The 12,073-nt window shown below is 65.8% G+C and overlaps 4 protein-coding genes across 4 annotated transcripts; 3 read left to right on the forward strand and 1 right to left on the reverse strand.

The window, feature by feature from the left end:
* The first annotated feature begins 200 nt into the window (after positions 1-200).
* Positions 201-1,372, forward strand: GGTG_02286 (iron sulfur assembly protein 1). Its single transcript, XM_009220057.1, has 2 exons — positions 201-1,151; positions 1,222-1,372. The coding sequence occupies exons 1-2, from the start codon at positions 386-388 to the stop codon at positions 1,257-1,259; spliced, it is 804 nt and encodes a 267-aa protein (XP_009218321.1). The 5' UTR covers positions 201-385; the 3' UTR covers positions 1,260-1,372.
* A 274-nt stretch (positions 1,373-1,646) lies between these two features.
* On the forward strand, positions 1,647-4,463 carry GGTG_02287 (AAA family ATPase). Its single transcript, XM_009220058.1, has one exon. It carries the CDS (start codon positions 1,841-1,843, stop codon positions 3,653-3,655), a length of 1,815 nt encoding a protein of 604 aa, XP_009218322.1. The 5' UTR covers positions 1,647-1,840; the 3' UTR covers positions 3,656-4,463.
* On the reverse strand, positions 3,636-6,195 carry GGTG_02288 (hypothetical protein; the record flags this gene model as incomplete). The annotated part of the gene is made up of 2 exons (XM_009220059.1): positions 3,636-5,931; positions 6,019-6,195. 2 exons carry the CDS (start codon positions 6,193-6,195, stop codon positions 3,994-3,996), a joined length of 2,115 nt encoding a protein of 704 aa, XP_009218323.1. The 3' UTR covers positions 3,636-3,993.
* Positions 6,196-6,443: 248 nt separating this feature from the next.
* GGTG_02289 (serine/threonine protein kinase) lies at positions 6,444-11,488 on the forward strand. Its single transcript, XM_009220060.1, has one exon. It carries the CDS (start codon positions 6,600-6,602, stop codon positions 11,130-11,132), a length of 4,533 nt encoding a protein of 1,510 aa, XP_009218324.1. The 5' UTR covers positions 6,444-6,599; the 3' UTR covers positions 11,133-11,488.
* The last annotated feature ends 585 nt before the right edge of the window (positions 11,489-12,073 follow it).

A 12,073-nucleotide genomic window follows, 5' to 3' on the forward strand; every position in this document is an offset into this window, starting at 1 on the left:
GATCCGTTACCTCCTCGGTCTGCCGAGCGGTGCTGCCCGAAAACAACGTGGTGTCGCCCCACCAGCGGCTACCGGTACTGCGCAATTGTCAGCCGTGCTGGTAATTAGCTCGCCTCTGATTGGTGCGCGGCCAAATTCGGGTGAGCCCAGCTTGGCGTCATGTCATCGGCTGCTGCAACCAAAAATATGTGATTTGGTCGGTCTGGGATATGGGGGTCGCCACTTCCAGACCTTCAACCTTCAACAACACGTCCCTCCTAGCAGCGCAAATACCGACTACGACTCCAAGACGAAGCTCGAGCTTTTAGCACACGACGACACACGACACGCTGGAAGCAACCCGAAATACCATAGAACACATCGAGTCGGCGGAATTCCCCTCAAAATGAAGGCTGGTGCCCTCCTCGCCAGGAGAGCCTCGGCTTTTGTCTGCCTCTCCTGCAGGAGCAGACAGCTCCAAAACAACAACAGCCGCAGGATACTACTACAAGGCTCACGACGCCACTTCTCATCGACCCCGTCCGCTGCTTTCCAGTCGTATACCCTGCCCAGCCATGAGCCCTCGGCACGGCCGCGGAACGCCGACGTCCCCGAGACCTCGATAACGAAGCCGATCGAAGTGCCGCTCCCGCGCGTCCACGACACCAGGCCTCCCGAGGGCCGCGACGGCAGCAGCCCGGCTATCGCCCCGGAGGCCGAGGCGCAGACCCCCGCGGCGGCGGCGGCGGCACCACCATCAGAAGCCGCACCCGCGACGTCCACTACCTCAGCGACGGCACCGACGGCCACGGAAACCACGCCAGCGAACACGCAGGAACCCCTCCCCAGCGCGGCAAAGAGGCCATCGAGGCTGAGGGCGCCGCGCAAGGCGGCGATGCGGCTGACGCCGGCGGCGGTGGAGCAGCTACGGGCGCTCCTGGACGGGCCCGACCCCAAGCTCATCAAGGTCGGGGTGCGGAACCGGGGCTGCAGCGGGCTGGCGTACCACCTCGAGTACGTGGACCAGCCGGGCGCCTTCGACGAGACAGTGGAGCAGGACGGGGTGCGGGTCCTGATCGACTCCAAGGCGTTGTTCAGCATCATTGGGAGCGAGATGGACTGGATCGAGGACAAGCTGAGCCAGCGCTTTGTGTTTCGAAACCCGAACATCAGTGAGTTTTTCTTGGGCTAGTACGGGATTGATGGCAGCTTTGCTAACCAGTGACCCGTCTGTTCTTCTAGAGGAGGAGTGTGGCTGTGGCGAGAGCTTCATGGTGTAAGGTCTACTCGAATTAATTCTTGGTGTCGGCGGTTCAAGCATGTGGCTACAGTAGATATAGAGATATATGGTATCACCTCCAACTAATAGACTACCAACCATGATCTGTTGCAACGTCATCTGCCATCGCCATGCCAAATGGTCTAGTTCTGGAAGGTCAAGGATCCAGTTGGGTCTTGATGAAGGGAGGCAGGGTCTGCTGCCTAGAACACTAGTGCTGTCTATCGACAATCCATAGCGAAAATTACTCATCCAACACGGCTTGATTGCTGCTTTGGAATCAACCCCATCCAGTCGTTGTAGAAGGAACTCGACTTTTGACGGCCAAGTGGAGCGATTCGCCACACAAGAGCTGAGTGGCCCGTGTGCCTCCTCTATAAAGTGACAGCGGCAACGGCGCGTCACCTGGGGTTGCGCTGGCCCTGGTTCGCGTCGGGCAGGGATCCACTAAAACTTGATGGTTCCTGCGCGGGCTCCATTCCGCAGCGGTCATCGGCAGTGTCTTTGTCACAGCAAAGCTGGCACCGGAAACACCAACGCATCAACGCCGAGATCGAAAATCTGCAAGCCAGGGCCGAGCATATGCTAGACGGGAGCATGGTCGTGTGTCCCATCTGCAACCGGAGCGTCAAGTCGGCCGGCATCAACAACCACATCGACTCGGGCTGCCAGACGTTCCTGCTCGAGGATGATGGCCGCAACTCGTCCCCACCCGCAGACGTCGCCCCGTCGGGCACGCCGTCGGGCACGCAGAAGAGGACCGCCTCCAGCTTCTTCCAGACCCCGGCCGCCAAGCGCCAGGCCGTCAACGGTAACCCCAATCCCTCGACACCGCGCGGCAACGGCTCGACCGCCACGGGCGCAACGGCAGCAGCAAGAACAGCAACAGCAGCCAAAACGAATGGCGTAAAGAGGAGCTTCGACGAGGGCCCCGGCCACAGCTCACCCACCGAGACGCAAAATCCCGACGGCACCCCGCAGAAGCCGCAACCGGCACCAGCATCACACACGGGGCCCTCGGCCAAGCGGGCCAGGACCGATCGAGCGGCGCCGCTGGCCGAGCGCATGCGCCCGCGCAGCCTGGACGAGGTGTTTGGGCAGGACCTGGTCGGGCCGAGCGGCGTGCTGCGGTCGCTGATCGACTCGGGCCGCGTGCCCAGCATGATCATGTGGGGAGGGTCCGGCACGGGCAAGACGACCATCGCGCGCTGCATCGCGCACAAGGTCGGGTCGCGGTTCGTCGAGCTCAACGCGACGTCGACGGGCGTCAACGAGTGCAAGAAGCTGTTCGCCGAGGCCGCCTCGGAGCTGGGCCTGACGGGCCGCCGGACCATCATCTTTTGCGACGAGATCCACCGCTTCAACAAGGCCCAGCAGGACGTCTTCCTCAAGCCCGTCGAGGCGGGCACCATCACGCTAATCGGCGCCACGACCGAGAACCCGTCGTTTCGGGTCCAGGCCGCTCTGCTCTCGCGCTGTCGCACGTTTACACTGTCCAAGCTGACGAGCGAGGACATACAGCGCATCCTGCGTCGGGCATTAGAGGAGGAGCAAAAGGTCCGTGACGATGGGTCTGCAGACGAGACAGCAGAGTCTGCTGCGCCAAAGTCATCCCTCAGCCCCCTCATGGACGAAGAGATGCTGGCATACCTGGCCAACTTTGCCGACGGGGACGCGCGCACGGCGCTGAACCTCCTCGAGCTCGCCATGTCACTCACGGTGCAACCTCGAATGCCCAAAAACGGGGAGGCAGCAGCAGCGGCAGCAGCAACAGGAGAGGCGGCACCTACGCCGCTGACAAAGGACGACGTCAAAGCGGCGCTTACCAAAACGCTCGTCTACGACCGGGCGGGCGACCAGCACTACGATAGCATCTCGGCCTTCCACAAGTCGATCCGCGGCTCGGACGCGGACGCGGCGCTCTACTACCTGGCGCGCATGCTGCAGTCGGGCGAGGACCCGCTCTACATCGCGCGGCGGCTCGTCGTGGTGGCGTCGGAGGACGTCGGGCTGGGCGACAACACGCTCCTGCCGCTCGCGACGGCGGCGTACACGGCGGCGCAGCAGATTGGGCTCCCCGAGGCGCGCATCCCGCTCGCGCACGCCACGGTGGCGCTGTGCCTGGCGCCCAAGTCGACGCGGGTGTACCGGGGGCTCAACAACGCCTTTGCGGCGCTTCGCGAGCCCGGCGTGGCAGCGCTGCCCATCCCGCTACACCTCCGCAACGCGCCCACACGCCTAATGCGCGAGATGGGCTACGGCGCCGAGTACAAGTACAACCCCAACTACAAGGACGGGCGGGTGCGACAGGACTACCTGCCCGACTCGCTGCTGGGCAGGCGGTTCCTCGAGGACAGGGACCTGGGGACCGAGGTGGATCCAGATCTGGAGCTTTGATTTGGACTGGATTCGCAATAGCTTGCTTCTCTGGTATAGAAGGAGGAATTGTACAAACGGGACGGAAAAGCAAGAAAGACGACGGACCATTCCGGAAATGTTTGGATATCCACGGCGCGCGGTTTAATCTGGAAAGAAGAGCACTTGTACAAATAAAGAAGACTGACCACAATCCCCGACGGTAGGGGTTTCGGGAAATAGACATCTGGCCGGGTAACGAGAAGGCCGCTTTCTCAAGACTGGGAAATGAAGGCTAAACACACGGGGAGTGAAGAAAGAAAGGAAAGATAGACTACAGCAAAAGCCCTCGCTCCGAAGCCAGAAAAAGATGCGACAATTCAGGCGCTGGCGGCAGCAGCGTTCGCCAGCCGGGCCAGGGGCACGACGACGCGGTCGTAGAACTCGAGGGCCGGGTGCGCCGCGGCCGACGGCACGGACCAGGGATCGTCGTCACGACCGGCAGCAGCACCGTCGGCGTCGTCGTCGTCCCCGCCGAGGCAGTAGCCGACGGCGGCGCGGTACGGCGACCCGGCGCGGAAGGCGAGCTCGGCGTCGACGTGGCGCAGGACGTGGCGGCGGAGCAGGCGGGCGTGCGGCTCGTGGAAGGTCTTCATGTCCTTGGACAGCGTTATTTCGGCCCTTGCTGTTGTTGTTGTTGTTGTCCCGTTGGCGGCGGTGGCGGCGACCTTGCTCGTTGCCCTGGCGGGCCTGCCCTCGAGAAAGTTGGACAGGGGCGCCCACAGGGCGACCTCGAGCAGCACGAGCCCGAGCGAGTACAGGTCGTAGCGGAGGGAGTAGCCCTGGGCGGCGGCGCCCTGGTAGGCCGGGTGGCGGTACAGGGCGGCGGCGACGTCGGGGCTGCGGCGGGCGCGGTCGATGGTGGCCCACTCGCTCTCGTGGCGTGTATAGTCGAAGCCGCAGAGGAGGGGGCGGCGGTGGAAGTCGGGCGGGAGGGGGAGGGTGGTGGTGGGTGAGGAGGAGAAGGGCGGAGAAGAAGAGGGCTGGAAGAGGATGTTGTCGCTCCGGATGCCTTTGTGCAGCCAGCTGGACCGGTACAGCTCCGAGAGCGTGCCGGCCAGCGCCGAGGCGAGGGCGTAGCGCTGCTCGAGCGGCGGGCGGAACTTGGTCTTTGGGTCGATGAGCAGGCGGAGGGAGATGGGCTGGTGGCGGTCGAGGGGGAGGGTGAGGGCAGTCGTTGGCGGGTTTTGTCGACGCTGCTGCTGCTGCGTCCCGTCGTCGTCCTCGGTGAAGCAAAAGACCAGCCACCAGCAGTAGTGCTCGGCGTCGTGGATGCAGCCCTCGGCGCGCGGCGTCAGGAGGGCCGGGTCCCGCGGCCCGCCCAGCAGCACGACGAGGCGCCGGATGCGCTCCGTCAGCCGCCGCTTGTCGTCGGGGGAGATGTCGCGGTCAAAGTCCTTGCGCTCGAACAGGAACAGGCCGCCGCCGCCGCCGCCGCCGCCCTTTCTTTCGGCGAGGAACCGCGACAGGCGCGCAAAGTTGTCGGGCAGCGCAAAGTCTGCGAGGCGCAGGCTGCCGCGAGCAGCGGCGGCGGTGGCGGTGGTGGGCTGTGGAGGGAGCAGCAGTGGTGGCGGTGATGGCAGCAGCAACGAGGCGGGCAGGTCGGCCGAGATGGCCTTGCGCTCGATGCCAGAGCGCAGCAGGGCCGAGGCGGAGGCCGGGGAGGCGGCGGCGGCGGCGGCGCTGGTGACGGCGGAGCGGACGAGGTCGATGGACTCGCGGTCCACGGCGCTGCCGACGACGACGATGCTGACGCGCACGTCGTTGGCGTCGGGCTGGGGCGGGTGGTGTTGGTGGTGGTGGTGGCCGAAGGTCGACTCGGCCAGCAGCTGGTTCAGGCGCGTGACGTGCGCCGCCAGCTCGGCCACCAGGGCCTCGAACTTGGCCAGGTCCAGCACCGACCAGCGGATCTTGTTCCACGTGCTCGTCGTTCTGCGCGTGCGACCGGGTTCGGTGGCGGCGGCGGCGGCGTCTTTGGGATCCTCGTCCTCGTCATCCGTGTCGGGCTCTTCTTCCTCGTCCTCGCCCCTTTCCTCCGCCGCCCTGCCGCGGGGCCTACTGCGCCGGAACGAGCGCTGCATGCGGGCGACCAGCTCGGCGAGCTTGTCCGACCTGGTGGGCTCGTCGGTCGTGGGCTCGAGGCCGTACCGCTCGCTCAGGGCCTCGTGCTCCCGGAACAGGGCCGCGACGTCGTCGAGCTGGTGGCGCAGGACGTCGCACAGCGGCAGCAACCGTGGGAGTATGCCGTCATGCTGCTGCTGCCGTTCCTGGTTCGTCTTGGTCACACCGCCGCCGCTGTCGCCCTCGTCCTTTGCCCTTCCCGCCTCCTCCCTACTGGTGCGCACGGTGGCCAGGCCGCAGTTCTCCCCCCACATCTGCAGGCGGAAGCGCTCGACCTCGAGCCGCAGCACCAGGCGCTCGGCGTCGCGGCTGAAGCTGAGGCCCTTGCGGAACGCCTTGACGGCGAAGACGGCGGACTGGAAGGCCACGCCGGCAATGGATAGATAGATGCCTGGGTCCATTTTTGCTATTGTTGCTGCGATTGATGCGGTTCTCTAGGCTGGATTCAATGTGGCTTGCCAAGACGTCGGTTCCAATGTCAAGCATACATCAGCGCCAGGCACAAGGCACGACTTCCCGAAGCCCCCTTTTCAAGGAGGTCGAATTGTCGTCGCGGCTTGTGGGGCTGTGTGGGCTTTTTGCCCCCTCCCTTCTGCCTCATTCGCAAGCGTGCGGCTGAGCCGGCAGCGGGCCTCCCCTCCTGGGTATTTTCGTCACCTACTAGATCGAGGCCTCCCACAGCTGAGGCAGTCCAAGACGCAAGTGCGGCTGAGGCTGGGCTACCCCGCGAGAAACAAAACAACCCCGCGATGGCCGTGGAGGACCTCGAGCTGTCTGTCTCCTGGACGCCAATGGGGACTCCAAGATGGCGACCACCTACATCTACCCTTCGGCCTTCTCGCCCTTTACGTCGCTGACATCTGGGTCCAGCAACAGCGGCGTGCTGGTCAGCGCCACCAGCAGCGACGCTGGCGGCGCCATCAAGTCGGCAACAACCGAAGCCTCGAATGCGGCCAAGGCAGCCCGGGGCAGCAGCCTGGCCACCTTCATCTGCCACACGGCCTACCTGGAGCAGAGCCTGCGGAGCGAGCAGCAGTCGGGCTTCTTTGCCGGGAAGCGCAGGCTCGTGACGGCCGACCGCACGCGCATCGGGGAGGGCGCGTCCTTTGTGGTGGACCGGGCCAAACTTGTAGACGGGCCGGTGGGCGCCGACAACAGGCCCGTCTACGTGGCCATCAAGACGGCGCGCGAGGGCAGCACAGCCGACGCCGAGGACGCGGCGGCGCGCGGCAGGCGGTGGCGCGACACGCTCTTCGAGATCCGAGCGCTGCTGCACCAGCCGCTGCGCTATCACCCCAACGTGGTGCGGCTGCTCGACATACGCTGGGACGGGTCGCGGTCGCTGTTCCCGACGCTGGTGGTGGAGCTCGCCGAGTTCGGGACGCTGCACGGCCTGCAGCGCGCGCGGCCGGCGCTGCCATTCGGCGTCAAGCAGAAGCTCTGCTACGACGTGGGCAAAGGCTTGTCCATACTGCACGCGTGCGGCGTGGTCCACGGCGACCTCAAGCACGAGAACGTGCTAATCTTTGCCAACCACTACCCGGACCCGCCGGACCAGCCCTACACGGCCAAGCTGGCCGACTTTGGCGGCGCCGTCATGGACATGGCCGGCGACGGCGACGGCGACGGCGACGGCCAGCACCACGTGCCCGCGAGCACCTTCCCCCTGGACGCGCCCGAGGTGCACGGCGGCAGCCGGCTGACGGTCGAGGGCGTCAAGAAGACGGACGCCTACTCGTACGGCATGCTCATCTGGCGCTGCATGCTCGACTGCGACGACATGTTTGGTCTCGCCGGCGTGGGCGTGGCCATGCCGGCGCCCGGGCAGCGGCCGAGCGACGAGGCGCGCAAGGCCATGGCCGAGGCCAAGGAGGCCGACGCCGTGCTCGAGTGGGCCGTCTCGACCGTATCGGCGCGCTTCCACGAGCGCCGCCTGCCGGCCCCCAGCCTACACCTGGTCGTCGCGGCCCTCATGTTCACGCTGCGCGGCGACCCGGCCCACCGCGCCCTCGACCGCGCCCAGGCCCGCATGCGCGGCATGAGCGCCCAGACCAGCCACGCCTACGTCCACGTCAAGGACGCCGCCAACGCCCGCACCGCCGAGAACGACCGCAACGCCACCCCGGGCCGCCACGGCCTGACCCTGGACGGCGTCGGCTTCGGCCTGGGCCGCATGGGCGACGAGTACGACGCCCAGAACAACCTGCCCGGCTTCCGCCCGGACCTGCCGCACCCCTCGCGCGGCGGCTTCGTCTTCGACCCCGTCAAGCTGGGCGCCCTGCTCGACTGGGACCACCAGCGCACCATCCTGGCCGAGTTTGTCGCCGCCGCCGCCGCCGACTCTAACCTGGCCACGACGGAGCTGCAGCCCTGGACGGCCGCCTTCTTTCTGTACCAGTGCTACCTCGTCGGCTTCGGCGCCCCGGTCGACCACGCGTCGGCGTGCCGCTGGCTGCTGGCCGCCGCCGACGCCGCCAAGGAGACGGCCACGGTCGACTACCTGGCCCGGGCGTGGGTGTACCGCGTGCACGCCGCCCTCGGCATCGACAACCCGCTCAGCCCGGCCCTGCAGCAGGACAACCTGTGGTGGAGCATCGTGCGCGGCCACCGCCACTGCTCGGCCGACCTGCGCGCGCTCGAGGCAAGCCACCCGCGCGAGGAGGTGCTCTCCTGGACCGGTTCCATCGCGTCGGCCGAGTCGCTGTACCGCGGGAGCACCGCGTCCACGGGCATGCCCGTCTTCATCTCGCGCATGATGCGGCGGCCCTGGAACGTCGAGAGCATCGCCGCCCTCGACGCCGAAATCATCAAAGAGCTAGGAGACGACTACAGCTCGTGCCTGCGTCGTCCACAGGCCCCAGCCTCAGCCGTAGCCGCAGCCGCCGAGGGAGCCGCCGAGGGAGGAGGAGGGACGCCGCCCGAGCACCGCTTCGACCAAATCTTTGTCAACAAAAAGGGCCACGGCCTCCTGCACCTCGCGGCGTCCATGGGCGCCGAGGCGGCGCTGCGGCACATGCTGGACCGGTACGAGTGCGACATCAACCTGCGCAACCAGTCGCACGCCGAGACGCCGCTGCTGTGCGCCGTCCGCTCGGGCCACGTGCCGTGCGCGCTGCTGCTGCTCGACCGCGGCGCCGACCCGACGGGCGGGGCCAACTACGTCGAGGAGGCGCCGCTGCACTGCCTCTTCAACCTCGCTGAGGACGACGTGGCCCTCGTCGCCGGCCGCCTTCTCGACGCCGGCGCCGACCTGGAGCAGGTCTCGGGCGGCATGCGCCAGGACGTGCGCGCCGTGCTGGCCGACTGGCAGGACGCCCTGGGCCTCCGCGTCACGCCCCTGGGCCGCGCCGTCCTGCAGCAGTGCCTCCCCGCCGTGCGCGTCCTGCTCGCCCGCGGCGCCGACCCCCTGGGCCGCAGCAGCGTCGACGGGGACGGCAAGCGCGTCGCCCACGTAAAGTCGCCCGTCGAGCTGGCCGCCGTGCTGACGCTGCCCGACATACTGGAGACGCTGTTGCGGGCCGTTGATGAGAGGGAGGAGAAGGCGCTAGCGGATTTGGACCGGGACTGGGACTGGGACGAGAACGACATTCTGGAAGCGGCGCACGCGGGCACGGTTACAAACTTTGACCCGCTCCTGATGCAGAGCCGCCTTGTGCGGTGCGGCGTCGACTACAAGACCGATCTGGCTCGAACGCTGCGCATCCTACGGGACCGGCGGCGACGGCGACGGCCGCAGCAGCAAGGAAGCGAAGCCGCACCCGCCTCGGGCCGGAGCCTGTGCGCAGAGGCGGCGTCGCGCGGCGCAGGCCTGGACGTGATGGAAGCGCTGCTGGACCTCGGCCACCCGGTCGAGGGCTCGCCGGGCTGGCGGCCGATTCAGCACGCCGTGGCGGCTAACAACGAGCCTGCGTACCACCTGCTCGCGGGCCGTGGCTCGCCGCTGACCTTCCCCGCCGACGCCGACGCCGACCAGGGCGCGACGCTGCTGCAGTGGTTCGCGGCGCGTCCCGGGCACACGCCGGCCGGGATCGCCATCGCCGAGGACCTGGTCCTCAAGGGCGTCGCCGTCCGGGGCGAGGATGCTGGCGTCATGGACGCGCTGGGGCTCGCCGTCGACAGGCGGTACTTTGACCTGGCAGACTTGCTGATCTCGTACGGTGCCGGGGAGGTCCTGAACAACTTCTACGCTACCTGCAACCTGGGCAGCAGCGAGACTCGTGGGGGAAGCGAGCAGGGAGCTCCTGCAGAGGTCCCAAGGCACGACGGCGGCATGTCGCTGCTGGGAATGAAGCTCCAGACCCACGACCTGCCCTCGCTCGAGTCCATCACCTACCTCGCCCGTGTGCACGCCCTCGCGACGGCGGCCACCCCTGCCGAACAAAGTCGCGGCGTCCAGATCGACCCTCTGTGCAGTGAACCGCCGGCGGGGCTGAGCGCCGTGCACATGCTGGCGCTATTCCCGGCCGCGCGCTGGAACAGCCACGCCCAGACGTCGGAGCGCATCGTGCAAAAGGTCCTCGACATGTTCCCGGACCCGGCCTCGCTCGGCCCGCACGCCATCCACGTCGTCCACGGTACCCCCTTGGCCGCCGCCGTCGCCGCCGTCAACCCGCACGTTGTCGCCGCCCTGCTGCAGTCTGCGTTCGCCGTGCATCTCGACGCGCCGGTTGGCGGGTCCGGGGGCGACGAGACCACCCCAGTTGCGCTGGCTGTGCGTCTGGCTGGGGATGCCATGCGCCGTTTCGAGCAGGCTGCTGCTGCTGCTGCTGCTGCTGCGAACGGTGGGCAAGACTCCGCCGAGTCTGCTACGGAGCCTGCTCCATCGTTCCCGTACTCCCCAGGCGAGTTCGCCCAGCTGAGGCGCCAGCTCGACGTCGCCTCGATGCTGGCGCCCCCTACGACCGTAACCGGCAGCACCACCGACACCCCGGCGACGCCATCAGCCGAATTCTACGCCGCCAGGATGCTAGAGTACGAGCAAATAATGTCTCGCGCCACCTCCCCTTCCCCGACCCCGACCACCCTCCTCTCGGACGCCGCCGCCGCCGCCCCGACCGCGATGCAGCAGCTCGAGTCGCACGCCAACCAGCTCAGCCTAGCCGAAACAAGCATGATAGGGGACGCCGCCGCCAACATGCCCGTCGACCTGTCGGTCATCACGGAGGAGGTGCCGAGCGGCTGGCACGAGGGCGTCGAGATGGACGGCCGCATGGCCATGCGCGTCTTTCTCAAGAGCTTCCGGTCCGGCGACTCGGGCTTCGGCGACTCGATCACGGGCTTCATGGACAAGACGTTCAACACGCGGCGCCGGCGCGAGGGGGCCGCCGCTTCGGCTTAGATGTTGGCTGTGCTGAACGTGGTTTCTTTCGTTATCGGGTCTGGTCCCTTGTGGTCCCAAGATTCCCGTATTCTTTCTCTCATTTATCAAAATCTCATCTAGATGCGAAATCCCACGTGTGTACGAGTCGAGTTCGTGTCAGGACCCCGTCCTGCAGTACAGTATCCCAGATATGGTTTCCTGCGACTACTAATCCATCATCTCGGATCCCCTCTGGTAATGCCAACTCTGCCCGTTATAATTTGCTCAGTCACCTAATCCGAAACAATTTTCAACAATGCAAACATCTCTCGCGTGACACTCTCGCCGTGCCCTATAGTCGCCCCTCTCGATGGCGCTGTAGTGTTATATTAACAAACGCTTTGATGTTATAATAACAAGGTTTTTGGAGGATATCTCGAGCTAACACGGCATCGGATCCTAGCCAAACCTTCATCTTGACCCCCTGAGAAAAGAAAAACAAGCCGTGCGCCTCCCCTTTCCCTCCCCCACATATTATCAGATATCGAGTATTAAACTCAACGCCCGGTGCGCTATTGTAATCATGCGGGCTCCCGCGAATCTAGACCGCCCGCCTCGGGTTTTAAAATGTGCCAAGGCCCCAGGGGGCATTTGCCGTATTCATCCATGTATGGCAAGGAGGATTGGCATCATAAAAGACATCCCAGCTTCTTGCTCGGGTCATGCTGGGGACGCGCGCGCCCAACTGTAACCCAACTGGTCCGATGGAGAATCGGACGATTGCGTGATTCGCCTGAAAGGTAATAGCAAAAGACGAAAAAAAAAAAGAAAAAAACTCAACGTTACGCATCGGGCCCCTCGGAGCCCTGTGTGTCTCTTTGTCATCGTACGTTTTGGAAACCATGGGTGTAACCTCACATGTGACTATCCGGGGTGTGGCGGAGAGGGGAGCAGGGGCCAAATGTGCGTTTGTCCAACCG

The sequence above is a fragment of the Gaeumannomyces tritici genome (genome assembly GCF_000145635.1).
Source record: "Gaeumannomyces tritici R3-111a-1 unplaced genomic scaffold supercont2.1, whole genome shotgun sequence".
Lineage (NCBI taxonomy): Eukaryota > Fungi > Ascomycota > Sordariomycetes > Magnaporthales > Magnaporthaceae > Gaeumannomyces > Gaeumannomyces tritici.